This window comes from Rutidosis leptorrhynchoides, chromosome 6 (genome assembly GCF_046630445.1).
Source record: "Rutidosis leptorrhynchoides isolate AG116_Rl617_1_P2 chromosome 6, CSIRO_AGI_Rlap_v1, whole genome shotgun sequence".
Taxonomy (NCBI): Eukaryota; Viridiplantae; Streptophyta; class Magnoliopsida; order Asterales; family Asteraceae; genus Rutidosis; species Rutidosis leptorrhynchoides.
The window spans coordinates 158,963,768-158,977,180 of record NC_092338.1 but is presented as its reverse complement, the minus strand read 5'-3'; the positions used below and the strand labels follow the sequence as shown (position 1 = coordinate 158,977,180).

Sequence of the window (13,413 nt, the reverse complement as noted above, 5' to 3'; positions counted from 1 at the left end):
ACTCAGTGTAGAATTAAGTATGTACTTGTATCCATTGCGTTTTTAAAATAAAGTGCATGTATTCTCAACCCAAAAATATAGATTGCAAAAGCAATTAAAAAGGGAGCAAATGAAACTCACCTTAGCAGCATATAAAGTCGTTCACCAAAATGTGACCGAAACTCGGATTACCAAATAACCGTAGATCTCAACCTAGAGAACATATGTTGGTCAATAAATGTCTATCAAGCTAGGTCAGGTCATAGTGTATTACAATCTTAATGCTCGAGATCGACATACAAAAGTTATCCAATGTCGTTTTAAAAAGTCAATTTTGACAGTTGTTTAACAAAACGAGACGTACCTTATATAAGGATTCATTTACTCGGTTGGTAATATTCAAAAATCCAAATTATCAATCTCGTAAATGAGTTGTTTAAATCTTAATTGTAGATTCAAAAGCAATTTCAATTAACGTCAATTATAATTCAGTTGATCATATCTTTTAATCCGTTCATCGAAATTATTCGATATCTAAATGAAAAGTTATTGATTTTTCGCCATCTTTCCAAAAACATGTATATCATATACTTTTTACCAGTAATATATGTATTTAATTCATGATTCATTATAACTGTTTAACGACGAAATTTAGCATACAAGCATATATAAATATATATATACTCGAGCACTAGACATGAATACACAATTAATATATAAAAGATAAAATATGAGTGCTTACGTATCTATATTGAGATTCAATATTGTAGGAAAGTACGTAGACGCAACAGAGATGATAAACACTAGATTTGATTCACAAATATACCCCCGAACATTACCCATAACCTCCTTGGCAATAACCCATAATTTCCTTAGCTCTATCCCGCTCGAAAACATATTTTGAAAGTGACACGCTCATGACCTCGTCGTAGTATTTTAGGTATATATACTACTAATAATAATATTATAATAAGATTAATAATAATAATATTAATCTTAATAATAATAATAATAATAATAATAATAATAATAATAATAATAATAATAATAATAATAATAATATAAAAAAATAATAATATGGAGGAATGAATCGAGCTTTTATAGTATGTGGCCTGCTACAGTACCTCATGCGATCGCATGAGTTTTCAGTGTTTTTGCCATGCGATCGCATGGCCGCCTTATCCGTTTCTGTTTGCTAGTTCGTCGGCATCAAATAGTGTTTCACTGTAGCAAATAGTGTACTGTAGCAAATAGTGTTTACTGTAACAAATAGTATTTAATGTAGCAAATAGTGTTTACTGTAGCAAATCACTGTAGCAAAGTCATTTTCACTGTAGTACTATAGCAAAATACGGTTTCACTGTAGCAAATAGTGTTTTACTGTAGCAAAGTCATTTTACTGTAGCAAATAGTGTTTTACTGTAGGAAAGTCGTTTTTACTTGTACATATATATATATATACATACATATAATTGTTCATGAATCGTCGAGAGCAGTCAAATGTAATGAAACAGTTCTAAAATTTTGAGATTCAACTTCATAGACTTTGCTTATCGTGTCGGAAACGTTAAATCATTTAAAGATAAAGTTTAAATTTGGTCAAAAATTTCCGGGTTGTCACACATGCGTTGCAACATATGTCTTGATAAAACAACAGAAACCAAATTGTAATATGATAGTGATCTCATAGCATGCAATTTAAAATTCAAGTCATAATAAACCAAATTACAAGCAAATTAAAACATGTTTTGACACACACCAACATTTTATCCTCACTCACTCTCCTCGACATCAACATTTCTACTTGACTTGCATGATAGTGATCTCAGTACTCCTTTCAACAACTTCTTCATTTTGGACTGAGTTTTTCTTGTTCTTGATCTGATTCTTATAAATTTGATCAAGCTTTCCATTGATGTCCTAGGTATGAATGGAGTCTGTAGTCTCTTCCTAATCACTATCTAGGATCTCAATAGTCCTTTTACTTGGTTCACTTGGACCTTCCTCTTCAGTTGTTTTTCCTCCTTTTGGAGGATGTAGCTTGCGTTTTTCCTTTTGCTTGTCCCTTAATGGGGTTGAGAGTGGGTTGGTGAGAATCATGATGAGTAATCTCAAGATACCCGAACAACTTATTAAGATGCATTCCATATGGTAGTGCTCAAGTTGTTTCGGTGATGAGATTACTCGTTCATGAAGCCATGAGATAGGCAATGTTAACAGGCTCCTTGTTTTCCAAACACCAGAATAATATAAGTTGAGTGGCATGGATGTTTGAATGATTTCCAGCTTTACAGTAGACGTTGAAGCTGATCACTCGACTCTATAGGTCATATTTAGGAAGTAGGTGCCTTCCTAGCACTCTTCTTTCAAGGATTTCTTCATGGGAGGCTTGCACATCACATAACATGTCAACCACATCAGTTACATCAGAGGAAAGAAAGCTTGGAAGATTGATTATGTCGTGATGTCTGCTGCAGAATTCACGACCTTCATACGGAACTTCCAGTATTTCACCAAATTCCTTGAGGGTGAAGGAGTATTATTTGTCAAGAAGGGTAAAGGAGACTCGGTTATTTTCGAAGGTGAAGTTTGCGTAGTATTCTCGAATGAGAGTTGAATAGATTGGACCATCAAATGGTTAGGAATGCCATCCATTTGAGTGTCGCGAAGGCATGCATAAGATCGAGTAATTAGGTATATGAAACCCGTCTTCCTTCAGCTATCTTCCTATCACTGAGGAATTGCTTATTGTAGTTGATCATAAGACTTTGAGTTTTCGGAGGATTGTGCGTTTTCTTTCCCCTTGACTCAACATCCTTAGTCCTTGCCATTTCCTACAATAACACTTTAGCTCAGTTCAAAGTGTATATGCAAATGGTTCAATTGTTGATTCCATGTTCACATGTTTTGCAAACTTAGTTATTATCAATACACGAGTGTTTTGATGCTTTACTTCTTCGTATTCTCACCTTCTTTTAGTGAGAATGTGTTTGCAATTGTGAGCAATGATTTTCATAATGTTCATATGTGTTAATGCTTTGCAAACTTGGTTAGCATCAATACCTGAGTGTTTTGATGTTAATTTTCTTCACATTCTCACTCTCATTTAGTGACAATGTGTTTGCAATTGTATGAACACTGATTTTCAGAATGTCCATATGTGTTAATGATTTGCAAAATTTGTTATCATCAATACATGAGTATTTTGATGTTAACATTCTTCACATTATCACTCTCTTTTAGTGATAATGTATTTGCATCATATGAACAATGATTTTATGAAAACCTAATTTATTTGTACAATGAACCCTAGAATCCATAACTTGAAATGATGCAATATGATTACTTGTAACACAACTTCAAGGATTTGAATGTTTTAAGAACTAATTTATTTGATTGCATCAATTTAAAGTTTAGAGTTTTCAAGTTAAGGTTTCTTCAAATGTTTTGAAGATTACATCATACAAACACAATTGAATGAAAGGAACTCATAGATTAATCTTACCAATAGTGAAGATTAAGATTGTATGATCGTGAGTTCTTCGGTGTGCAGTTTGGAGCCTTGAGCCGTGAGAGAGAATGGATGTATTTGATTTAGAGGGAAATGAAAAGGGAGGGTTCAATTTAGGATTTAAAGCCCATCAGGTGTCGTGCGATAGATCTGCGGTCGACCGTAGATCCAGCCATGGAGGAGTAACACTATGCGATTGAGTGTGCGGTCGGCCGTGGTTCGACCTTGTAGCTTCATAAGGAGAGATTTGATCGTGTCTTCAAGCCAAGCGCGTTTTGGTGATCTTCTCGCTCGTTCTATAGAATACTTGAGGACAATAATATACTTTGATCTAAATTTAGCATGCAGTAGGATTCTTCATTCTTTCAAGTTAAGCATTCGTCCCTTAAGCTAAGTTCATACATATCAAGTGTCTTTTATGATCATTTTGATAATGTGCTATTGTTAAGGTTGATTATCAAGAAGGATACATTTACTAATGTACTCAAGCATGCTATCCTATTTCTTTCTTGTTTGATCAAACTGTTATGTTGTAAGAGAATCTTTCATTAGTTTAGAAAAGTTTTGATAAGATTATCTTTACGTGCATTATGATCATTGATCCTCATTCGTCCCTAAATTACCTAACCCTTGATTTACCCCTTTCAAGATGTATTCGGATTTGAGGTCAAAAATGAGTCCAAAGTTGAGATTTGGTGGTTTTTGGGCGAAACCCGTAAGTTTTGCAAATACTCATCAAAAATATCGGGAGCAACGCCGTATGCTAATTGTCGTAAGTTTTGAAAGCACATCATATCGTTGTTTAGAAAATTATTGCAAAAGTGTTATACATTTATTTTCGAGCGAATCTTTAAGAAAACCGAATGCCCATGATGTTCAACGTTTAATTACACAACATGAGCAAATACATGGTTTTTCGGGCATGCTCGGTAGTCTAGATTGTATGCATTGGGCTTGGAAAAATTGCCCAGTCTCTTGGAAAGGTCAATATATACGAGGCGATCATGGTCACCCAACAATAATGTTGGAAGCGGTCGCCTCGTATGATTTGTGAATTTGGCAAGCTTACTTTGGACCAGCTGGTTCAAATAATGATATAAATGTGGTAAACCAATCCGATTTATTTAAAGAGTTACTTGAAGATAGAGCTCCACCGTGTAACTTTACGGTGAATGGGAAACATTTTACAAAAGGCTATTATTTAGCGGATGGAATTTATCCTGAGTGGGCGACACTTGTGAAATTGTTCAAAAGTATGGTTGAACCAAAAACATCAAAATTTAAAAGGTACCAAGAGGGGGCATGAAAGGATATCGAACGAGCTTTCGGTGTACTACAAGGTCGTTTTGCAATCATTAAATGTCTCGCAAGGCAATTCTATATCGAGATAATCCAAAGTATTATTTACACATGCGTGATTTTACACAACATGATAACCGAAGATAACGGTCGAGCTTTTTGTGAGTTAGAGGAGGATTATCGTCCAGTTCGTCGTGCATTAACAATACGAGAAATGGTAGATACGCATATGCGAATGGACAAAGAAATACGCGATTCTACCTTTCATCGTTTTCTCCGAGACATGCTTATCGAACACATTTGGAGTCTACCACCTAATGCACGTATTAGATATAACCCAAAAGCAGGACCTTCGGCAATTCCCGAGCATGTCAATGATGATAATGAATCAGGAACTTCGGCAATTCACGAAGATGAAGACAAGGACGAAGACGGGGACGAGTTCGAGGAGTAGTTTAATTCTTTTTTATGTAATTATGCAATCTAATTTTAGAGTTTGAATTTTTATTTGTATTTTTTTATTAATGTAATTTTTAAATAATAAAAAATCTAGGTTTTAAAAAAATAATTATTTAATGAAGGTACGTTATGATGGTTAGCAGTTAGTGATTGGTTAGTGATGGGAAAAGGTGCTGATGTGACGCTGATATGGCAATCAGTGACCCATGATGTTACGTCATGGTTAAGAGTTCTTTTAGAGATCGCTCATTCAGAAAATGCCACGTGTTCGACGCCATTGTAACTTCCGGGTTTAATTGGATATTTGCTAGATTTCATAAGAAAAGATGTAATTGGTCTCAATGGTTGTTGTCTCCTTTAAATTTCTTGTAATTTTTCCTTGTTTTTTTTTGGATTTATTCCTAGCGTCTCGCTAGTTTTTTATTCTTAATAAAATTTCTGCTGTTAAAAAAAAAAAAGAGTTCTTTTAGAGGGAAAAAAAAAAACTAGCCATAAAAATGGTGTCGAAAGTGAACTATGCAAAATTCAAGGTGTTTCAATGAAACATTACCAAACAGGCCCTTAAAAAAAGAAAAAGTGATATAAGTGCAACTTTGACTCAAATAGCCGGTAAATCGAATATTGAGCAACTAAAAAAATGCGGACTAAACAGACAGCAAGGGGTTCAGGGAATAAGCTGGACGTTCAGTTGATGGACGCCCGGAATAAGCTGATTAATGTTTCTTCTTCTTCAACGCCTGACATTCTTAACGTTCTTTTGGTTAGGGTTTCTTTTTCTTTACTTAATTGAAGCTAATATTAATAATAATAAATAATAAATAATATTGTTAGGGTTTCTACTTTCTAGTACGAAATTCAGTTGGTGTTTGGGACTGCATATTTATTCATTCTCATATTAAGGAGAATCCACTCTGTTTATTTTTGTATCTGAAGTTCGAAAAAAGGAGAGAGTTTTACCTTGATTAATTTAACTCGGTGCATAAAAGAGGATGAACTAAGTTTCTTAAATAAATAAAAAAAAAAAAAAAAAAAGTAAACAGGGATCTGCTTACTAAATATGATCTTAACCTGTTTTACTGTTGTAATCGATTTGATTGAGAATAGCTTTTCAGCATTACCAAATCCAAAGGCTATTTCATAAATTATGCTGCCTGCTTTTATGTGCTTATTTTTTAGGGCCTTACGAGAAAAAAATATAACATCAGATATTCTGTTAGATCTATGTCAAAATATGCATTTTTTAATCAATAAGTTTGCTTACCTTGTTGCCCCAAAATCAGCACTCTGATTACATAAGTACTACATTTTAAGATATATGGTGACTAGGGAAGGGTCGGAAACAACCAGGGAGTAATCCAGCCCCTCCCGGGTAGCCCGAACAAGGAAAAACTTTTTACCTTTTATCCTTTTTACCTAATTTTTTTTTTTTTTTATTTTTTTTTTAACATTTTAAGATAGTTCTAGACTAAGTTAGCTTTGTATAATTGTGATAGGAAATGGAGAATGTTTTGTGTAAGGTGCGTCAACCATCCAAAATGATGATTAAAGAACTGAATCCAACCATTCAGGCATTGATTGATAAGGGACTGTTGAAACATCCTGACATGAACGTCAATATTTCAGTTGTATGTTGCATCTGCGACATTATAAGACTTATGCCCCCTGATGCCCCCCCGTACGACCACCAACATATGAAGGTTAGTATGCGACATCTTAGTCAGATTTTTCTTTAACTAGTCCAGAAATTTTATATTTATACATTATTATTTGAAATACAGGAGTTTTTTGAAGCGTTAGTGACGTCCCTTGAGAAACAATCTGGAGGGTACTGTGACAAGATGACTCGAGTTCTCCAAATATTTAGCAAATCGAGATTGCCGGTAATAATGTTGGACGTACAAGTGGATGAACTAGTAGGCCGCCTTTTTAAACATTTTTTAACTATTGCTGAGTAAGGACTCTGTTTCTTTGCGTTAAAAAGTTGTTATGAAAGTTTATATGCTATAATAATTAAAATACATGAATAAAATGATATCAGACTTCAACTTCATATCATTTAGAGAAGAAACTGTTATTCTTAACTGAATTTGTTCTTCTTTTAGCCTTTTAAGCTTTAATAATGAACACAAAATGGAGAAAATAATGACAACGATTATAGAGGGAAGTGATGAAGCGCTCGCTCTTGAAGCTCTTATAACTACCACTCTCGAAAAGGTTAATAAGGTGATTAATCGTGTTTCGGATCTTCATTAACGAACGTTTTTTATTCATCATAATTTAAATTCTATACTATTGCAGATTGCTTCACCTATTTGTTGGCGATTAGGGCAGAGAGTTCTCAAGAACTGTGCTGCTAAACTTAGACCAATATGCCCGGATATGGCACAAGATGTAAGCATTACTAAATTTAATTATTTAAAGATAGGATCTTATATGTTTTTAAAATCAATGTTTATTTTAGTAAATAGTTATGAGTTATATTTTGATTATTTTTTTGTAAAAAGTACAAATAAAATTTTATATGACACCTTTGAGTTTTGACTTTTTCCAACCCTTCCCTGGTTATGAGAAGATTCGAACCTGACACCTCTTGCAAGGATATCAGGCTCCCACCACAAGTTAAACTTCATGCCACCCAAATATAAAAAAAAAACAAAATATAACTTATGTTGGTCATCATTGTCATATGTTTAATAATTGAATTTTTTATTTTTTCAACAGGAGGCTAAAGGTACTACTAATCCTTGTACAAGTGATACAAGCATGTTGAGGAACGATACAACTCATAACATTAAATCGGATGATGAAAAGAATGTCGTTTCTATTAATGATCCATCAACAACCTCAAATTGTGCAATAGAAGTTAATGGAAAACGCAAGAGAAATGACGAACAGGTAAACGACATGTGCATCTTGTAACTAATTTAGTGTGGCTATGTTTTTGCGGTTCTGGTTTATGGTTTTTGCCCATATTCGCACACTCTTAGATGGAGTAGGCTAATGGGTCAAAAGGGGCGTTTTCAGGACGGGTTTATCTGACCTTCAAACACTCAAATCTTGTTTATTTCTAGAGTAATAGAGTTATATGAATTTTTATATTTTTAAAAATGATGTTAACTTTTGACCCGTTATGGTAATTTCTTTTGAAATCAAACGTAAAATCAACTACTGTAGTTATTTTATTTTATTTTATTTTTTATTTATTTTTTATTTTTTTTTATTTTTTTATGTTAAGGTTGATATACAGAGGAATAAACAGACAGCAAGGGGAAGGGGTTCAGGGAATAAGCTGGACGTTCAGTTGATGGACGTCCGGAATAAGCTGATTAATGTTTCTTCTTCTTCAACGCCTGACATTCTCAACGTTCTTTTGGTTAGGGTTTCTTTTTCTTTACTACTCGATTGAAGCTAATTTTAATAATAAATACTGCTAGGGTTTCTGGTACGAAATTCAGATGGCGTTTGCGACTGCATATTTATTCATTCTCGTATTAAGGAGAAACCACTCTGTTTATTTTTCTATCTGAAGTTCGCAAAAAGGACTTGATTAATTTAAGTCGGTGCATAAAAGAGGGTAAACTAAGTTTCTTAAATAAAAAAAAAAAAAAAGTAAACAGGGATCTGCTTACTAAATATGATCTTAGACCACTCCCTACAGTTAGTTACCCACTCATTACCCGTCATTACCCTTAACTAACCATAGGCACAAGCTAGTTACCCACCTTAGTTATCCGCTTTCCCCATGGATTTAACGGAGGTATGAGGCTTAGTTATAGAATTTGTGGGTCCCAATGGCTTTTTATTGTTTGGACTTGATGCTTTGTTGCTTGTACGTTGTATATTAAGAGGGGAATTGTTTTAGCCATGATAGGGAGTGTTTAGTTATGGGTTAGTTATAGTATATTGGCGCTGATGTGGAAGGTTAAGAGAATGAATAGTTTAGTTACAATAGGGAGTGGCCTTAACATTGTAATCGTTTTGATTGAGAATAGCTTGTAAGCATTACCAGATCCAAAGGCTATTTCATAAATTATGCTGGTTTTATGTGCTTATTTTTTGGGGCCTTAGGAGAAAAAATTATAACACCAGATATTCTGTTATATCTATGTCAAAATATGCATTTTTTAATCATTAAGTTTGCTTACCTTGTTGCCCCAAAATAAGCACTCTGATTACATGAGTACTACATTTTAAGATATGTGGTGACCAGGGACGGGTTGGAAACGGTTTTTACTCGATTAGTAATGTATAATCATGTTACATTCATGTGTATGGTTATCAGTATTCTTATACAAGGTTCTCATTCTATTTGAATCAACAATTGGTCAAATGTCATGACAGTTTTAGACTAAGTTAGCTTTGTATAATTGTGATAGGAAATGGAGAATGTTTTGCGTATGGTGCAACAACCATCCAAAATGATGATTAAAGAACTGAATCCAACCATTCAGGCATTGATTGATAAGGGACTGGTGAGACATCCTGACATGAACGTCAATATTTCAGTTGTATGTTGCATCTGTGACATTATAAGACTTATGCCCCGTGATGCTCCCCCGTACGATCACCAACATATGAAGGTTAGTACGAGACATCTTAATCAGCTTTTTCTTTAACTAGTCCAGAAATTTTATATTTATTTATACATTATTATATGAAATACAGGAGTTTTTTGAAGCGTTAGTGACGTCCTTTGAGAAACAATCTGAAGGAGGGTACTGTGACAAGATGACTCGAGTTCTCAATTTATTTAGTTTTAGCAAATCGAGATTGCCGGTAATAATGTTGGACGTACAAGTGGAGGAGGAACTAGTAGGCCGCCTTTTTAAACATTTTCTAACTTTTGCCGAGTAAGGACCAGTTTTTTTTAATTGGTTGTTATGAAAGTTTATATGCTATAATAATAGAAATACATGAATAAAATGATATCAGACTTCAACTTCATATCATTTAGAGAAGAAACTGTTATTCTTAACTGAGTTTGTTCTTCTTTTAACCTTTTATTTAAGCTCTAATAATGAACACAAAATGGAGAAAATAATGACCATGATTATGGAGGGAAGTGGTGAAGCGCTCGCTCTTGAAGCTCTTATAACTGCCACTATCGAAAAGGTTAATAAGGTGATTAATCGTGTTTTGGATCTTCATTAACGAACTTTTTTTATTCATAATCAATCAATTAAATTCTATACTATTGCAGATTGCTTCACCTATTTGTTGGCGATTAGGGCAGAGAGTTCTCAAGAACTGTGCTGCTGCTAAACTTAGACAAATTCGCCCGGATATGGCACAAGATGTAAGCATTACTACTAAATTTTTATACACTAAATTTAAAGATAGGATCTTATATGTTTTTAAAATCAATGGTTTTTTTTTTAGTAAATAGTTATAAGTTATATTTTGATTAATTTTTTTTTTTTTTCTATAAAGTACCAATAAAATTTTGTATGACACCTTTGAGTTTTGACTGTTTCCAACCCTTCCCTGGCTATGACAAGATTCGAACCTGACACCTCTTGCAAGGATATCAGGCTCTTACCACAAGTTAACCTTCATGCCACCCAATAATAAAAAAACAAAATATAAATTCTGTTTTGTTTGATGTTCAGATCTGGCGAAAACTTTCTAAAACATTGTAAAATATAGAGTGCTCTTATGCTTTTGCAATGTCTAGAGATGTAAAATGAGAAAAATAAGCCTATATATAGATGGAGTGCTAAATATATATACAAGTAGATTCGGGGTATTTTTGTCATTTTACAACTGTAAATATGGCAAAAGCTTAGAAGTTATGTGCTCTTTGTTCATTTTATATGTTGCTGTCTGATTTTTGGTTCAACCAAAACTAACTTATGTCGGTCATCATTGTCGTATGTTTATTAACCAAATTTTTTCAACAGGAGGCTAAAGGTACTAATCCTTGTACAAGTGATACAAGCAAGTTGAGGAACGATACAACTCATAACATTAAATCGGATGATGAAAAGAATGTCGTTTCAATTAATGATCCATCAACAACCTCAAATTGTGTGACAGAAGTTAATGGAAAACGCAAGAGAGATGGCGAACAGGTAAACCACATTTGCATCTTGTAACTAATCTAGTATGGCTATGTTTTTGCGGTTCTGGTTTATGGTTTTTGCCCATACTTGCACACTCTTAGATGGAGTAGGCTAACGGGTCAAAAGGGCCGTTTTCAGGACTGGCCGTTTATCTGACCTGCAAACACTCATATATTGTTTATTTCTAGAGTAATAGAGTTTTACGAATTTAAATTTTAAAAAACGATTAAAAATCTATATCGGTATATTGAAAATCTACCTTTTGAAATAAATGATTTAGGACTTAATAATACATTTTGAAAGACTTTTGACTTGTTTGACTCGTTCAACCAGTTTCCAACACGTCATGGCAAATTCTAACCAAAATTAAGTACTTTAGTCATTAGCCATAAATATGAACAAGTCTCCACTAAATTATGGCAACTTTCTTTTGAAATCAAACGTAAAAATAACTACTGTAGTTATGGTTTTGTGTGTGTGTGTGTGTGTGTGTGTGTGTTTATGTTAAGGTTGATATACAGAGGAATAAACAATTAATTTTTACAAAATTACATACAGTAATATTTTGGTTAACACGAAAAAAAGAAAAGAATCTAACTTTTCAACCAACCTATTTGACCTATTACTTGCCCCGCCCCGCCCGTCTTGCCATTTCTAAGTTATTTTCATATGGTACAGCAAAGAGAGCCCAAAAAGTTTTTATGTAGCATGATATTCTGTGGCTACAAAATCACGAAAAGTAATGCACCAATTCTCGAAGCTATTTTCAAGAAACACGGCGACATCACATCTGATTGTTTAGTCAAAGCAGCTTCTGTTAGAGAATCGATCCTCGAGGGTATTTGTGAAGTCGTCAAACGAATTCAAACAGATGATTTTAAAACCATAATTTCTGATATGGACAAAATAGAGATGCAAGTGTTAGATGCAGAAGCAACCAACATGAACGTTGCCTGGCTTCGAACTCACCTGGAAGCTTTACATAAAAAGATCGCTGTCCATAAACAGTCAGCTTTGCTTGTAAATATGAAGGCCAACACAAGTTTGGTTAAAAAAGCTGCTAAATTGGATCTTGAAGAGAGACGTATAGAGCTTGTGACTGCACAAGAACAATATAGAAAGGCTGAAAGGTGCGTTCAAGTACTTGATCTTGTTGAAACGAAGCTGAATGATAAATTCTTGGAATCCGAAGCTGAAAAAGACTCGTGGCTTAAAGATTCAGTTTTATAGCATGATTGATTAACTCGTAAATGTTTTGTTACTGTTACCTTAGACCCACTTAAACGGCATGCGACGCCTTTTCTGAAAGACGGATTACTCTTGATGAATATAACCGTTCGTCGTGTTGTTATACCTTCTGATTATTGTTTACAGAAATTTTAAGCTTCATGATTTTGTGTGTGTGTGTGTGTGTGTGTGTGACGTTTATCGTTCTATGTTGCCCAACTTTTGGATTTTTTGGTATAAGAACTTGTTCATCTAGTGGGGATTATTGGATTTGTTACACGAATAAATCTAATATGTGATGTTTATTCGTTTTTGTGTTTATGGTCCTGTGATGATCAAATTAATCAGCATAGTTTGTGCCCAAACAGGATGAGAATATCTCAAGACATATTTTTATGGTTATCTGAATGTTAACGATGGATCCACTTATAATCGCACTAAAGTATTATTATGCTTGATCATATATTATGTTTTTTATCTGGTATTTATTGTTACATATAAAAAAAAAAAAAAACCTAGTGGACTCATAGACCATGAGCCATTTAAGGTTAACAGAAACCTGTTTAACGTTTGAACCATGCATTGATGCCCACTTGAACAAGTCTCAAGTCGGACATGGTCTTGAAAACGAATGACCCAAATATCAATTGATGAAAATGACTTATTTTTAAATCGCATCACCCTTTTTTTTTTTTTTTTTTTTTTTTTTTTTTTTTTTTTTTTTTTTTCAACTTGTAAAAGAACTCAAGAATGTAGAGTCGGCGATAGTAAAAATTCCGAATACGTGTATTGTTTGACCCATAAAACTTTATAGAGAAAATACTGTCAAAATTTAAGTATTTAAGACCTCTAGTCATAATGTATTCCAAGTCCAAC

The 13,413-nt window shown here is 33.7% G+C and overlaps 1 protein-coding gene across 2 annotated transcripts; it reads left to right on the top strand.

Moving 5' to 3' along the window:
- Positions 1 to 5,869: 5,869 nt before the first annotated feature.
- On the top strand, positions 5,870 to 12,700 carry LOC139852989 (uncharacterized). Of its 2 annotated transcripts, none has more exons than XM_071842345.1 (13): positions 5,870 to 6,008; positions 6,742 to 6,945; positions 7,027 to 7,199; positions 7,351 to 7,462; positions 7,547 to 7,639; positions 7,970 to 8,143; positions 8,484 to 8,621; positions 9,625 to 9,828; positions 9,914 to 10,098; positions 10,258 to 10,369; positions 10,449 to 10,544; positions 11,149 to 11,319; positions 11,989 to 12,700. In XM_071842345.1, exons 1-13 carry the CDS (start codon positions 5,886 to 5,888, stop codon positions 12,538 to 12,540), a joined length of 2,337 nt encoding a protein of 778 aa, XP_071698446.1. In that variant the 5' UTR covers positions 5,870 to 5,885; the 3' UTR covers positions 12,541 to 12,700. The 2 variants fall into 2 exon arrangements, with proteins under 2 accessions (XP_071698446.1, XP_071698445.1); XM_071842344.1 differs by having other exon boundaries at positions 7,351 to 7,471.
- Positions 12,701 to 13,413: the final 713 nt, after the last annotated feature.

Bases quoted from the DNA above. Each gene is read 5' to 3' on its own strand.
- LOC139852989 (XM_071842344.1), top strand. From the start codon at position 5,886: ATGCGGACTAAACAGACAGCAAGGGGTTCAGGGAATAAGCTGGACGTT. The intron at 6,946-7,026 runs GTTAGTATGCGA...TTTGAAATACAG, and splicing joins ACGACCACCAACATATGAAG to GAGTTTTTTGAAGCGTTAGT. The intron at 10,545-11,148 runs GTAAGCATTACT...TTTTTTCAACAG, and splicing joins GCCCGGATATGGCACAAGAT to GAGGCTAAAGGTACTAATCC.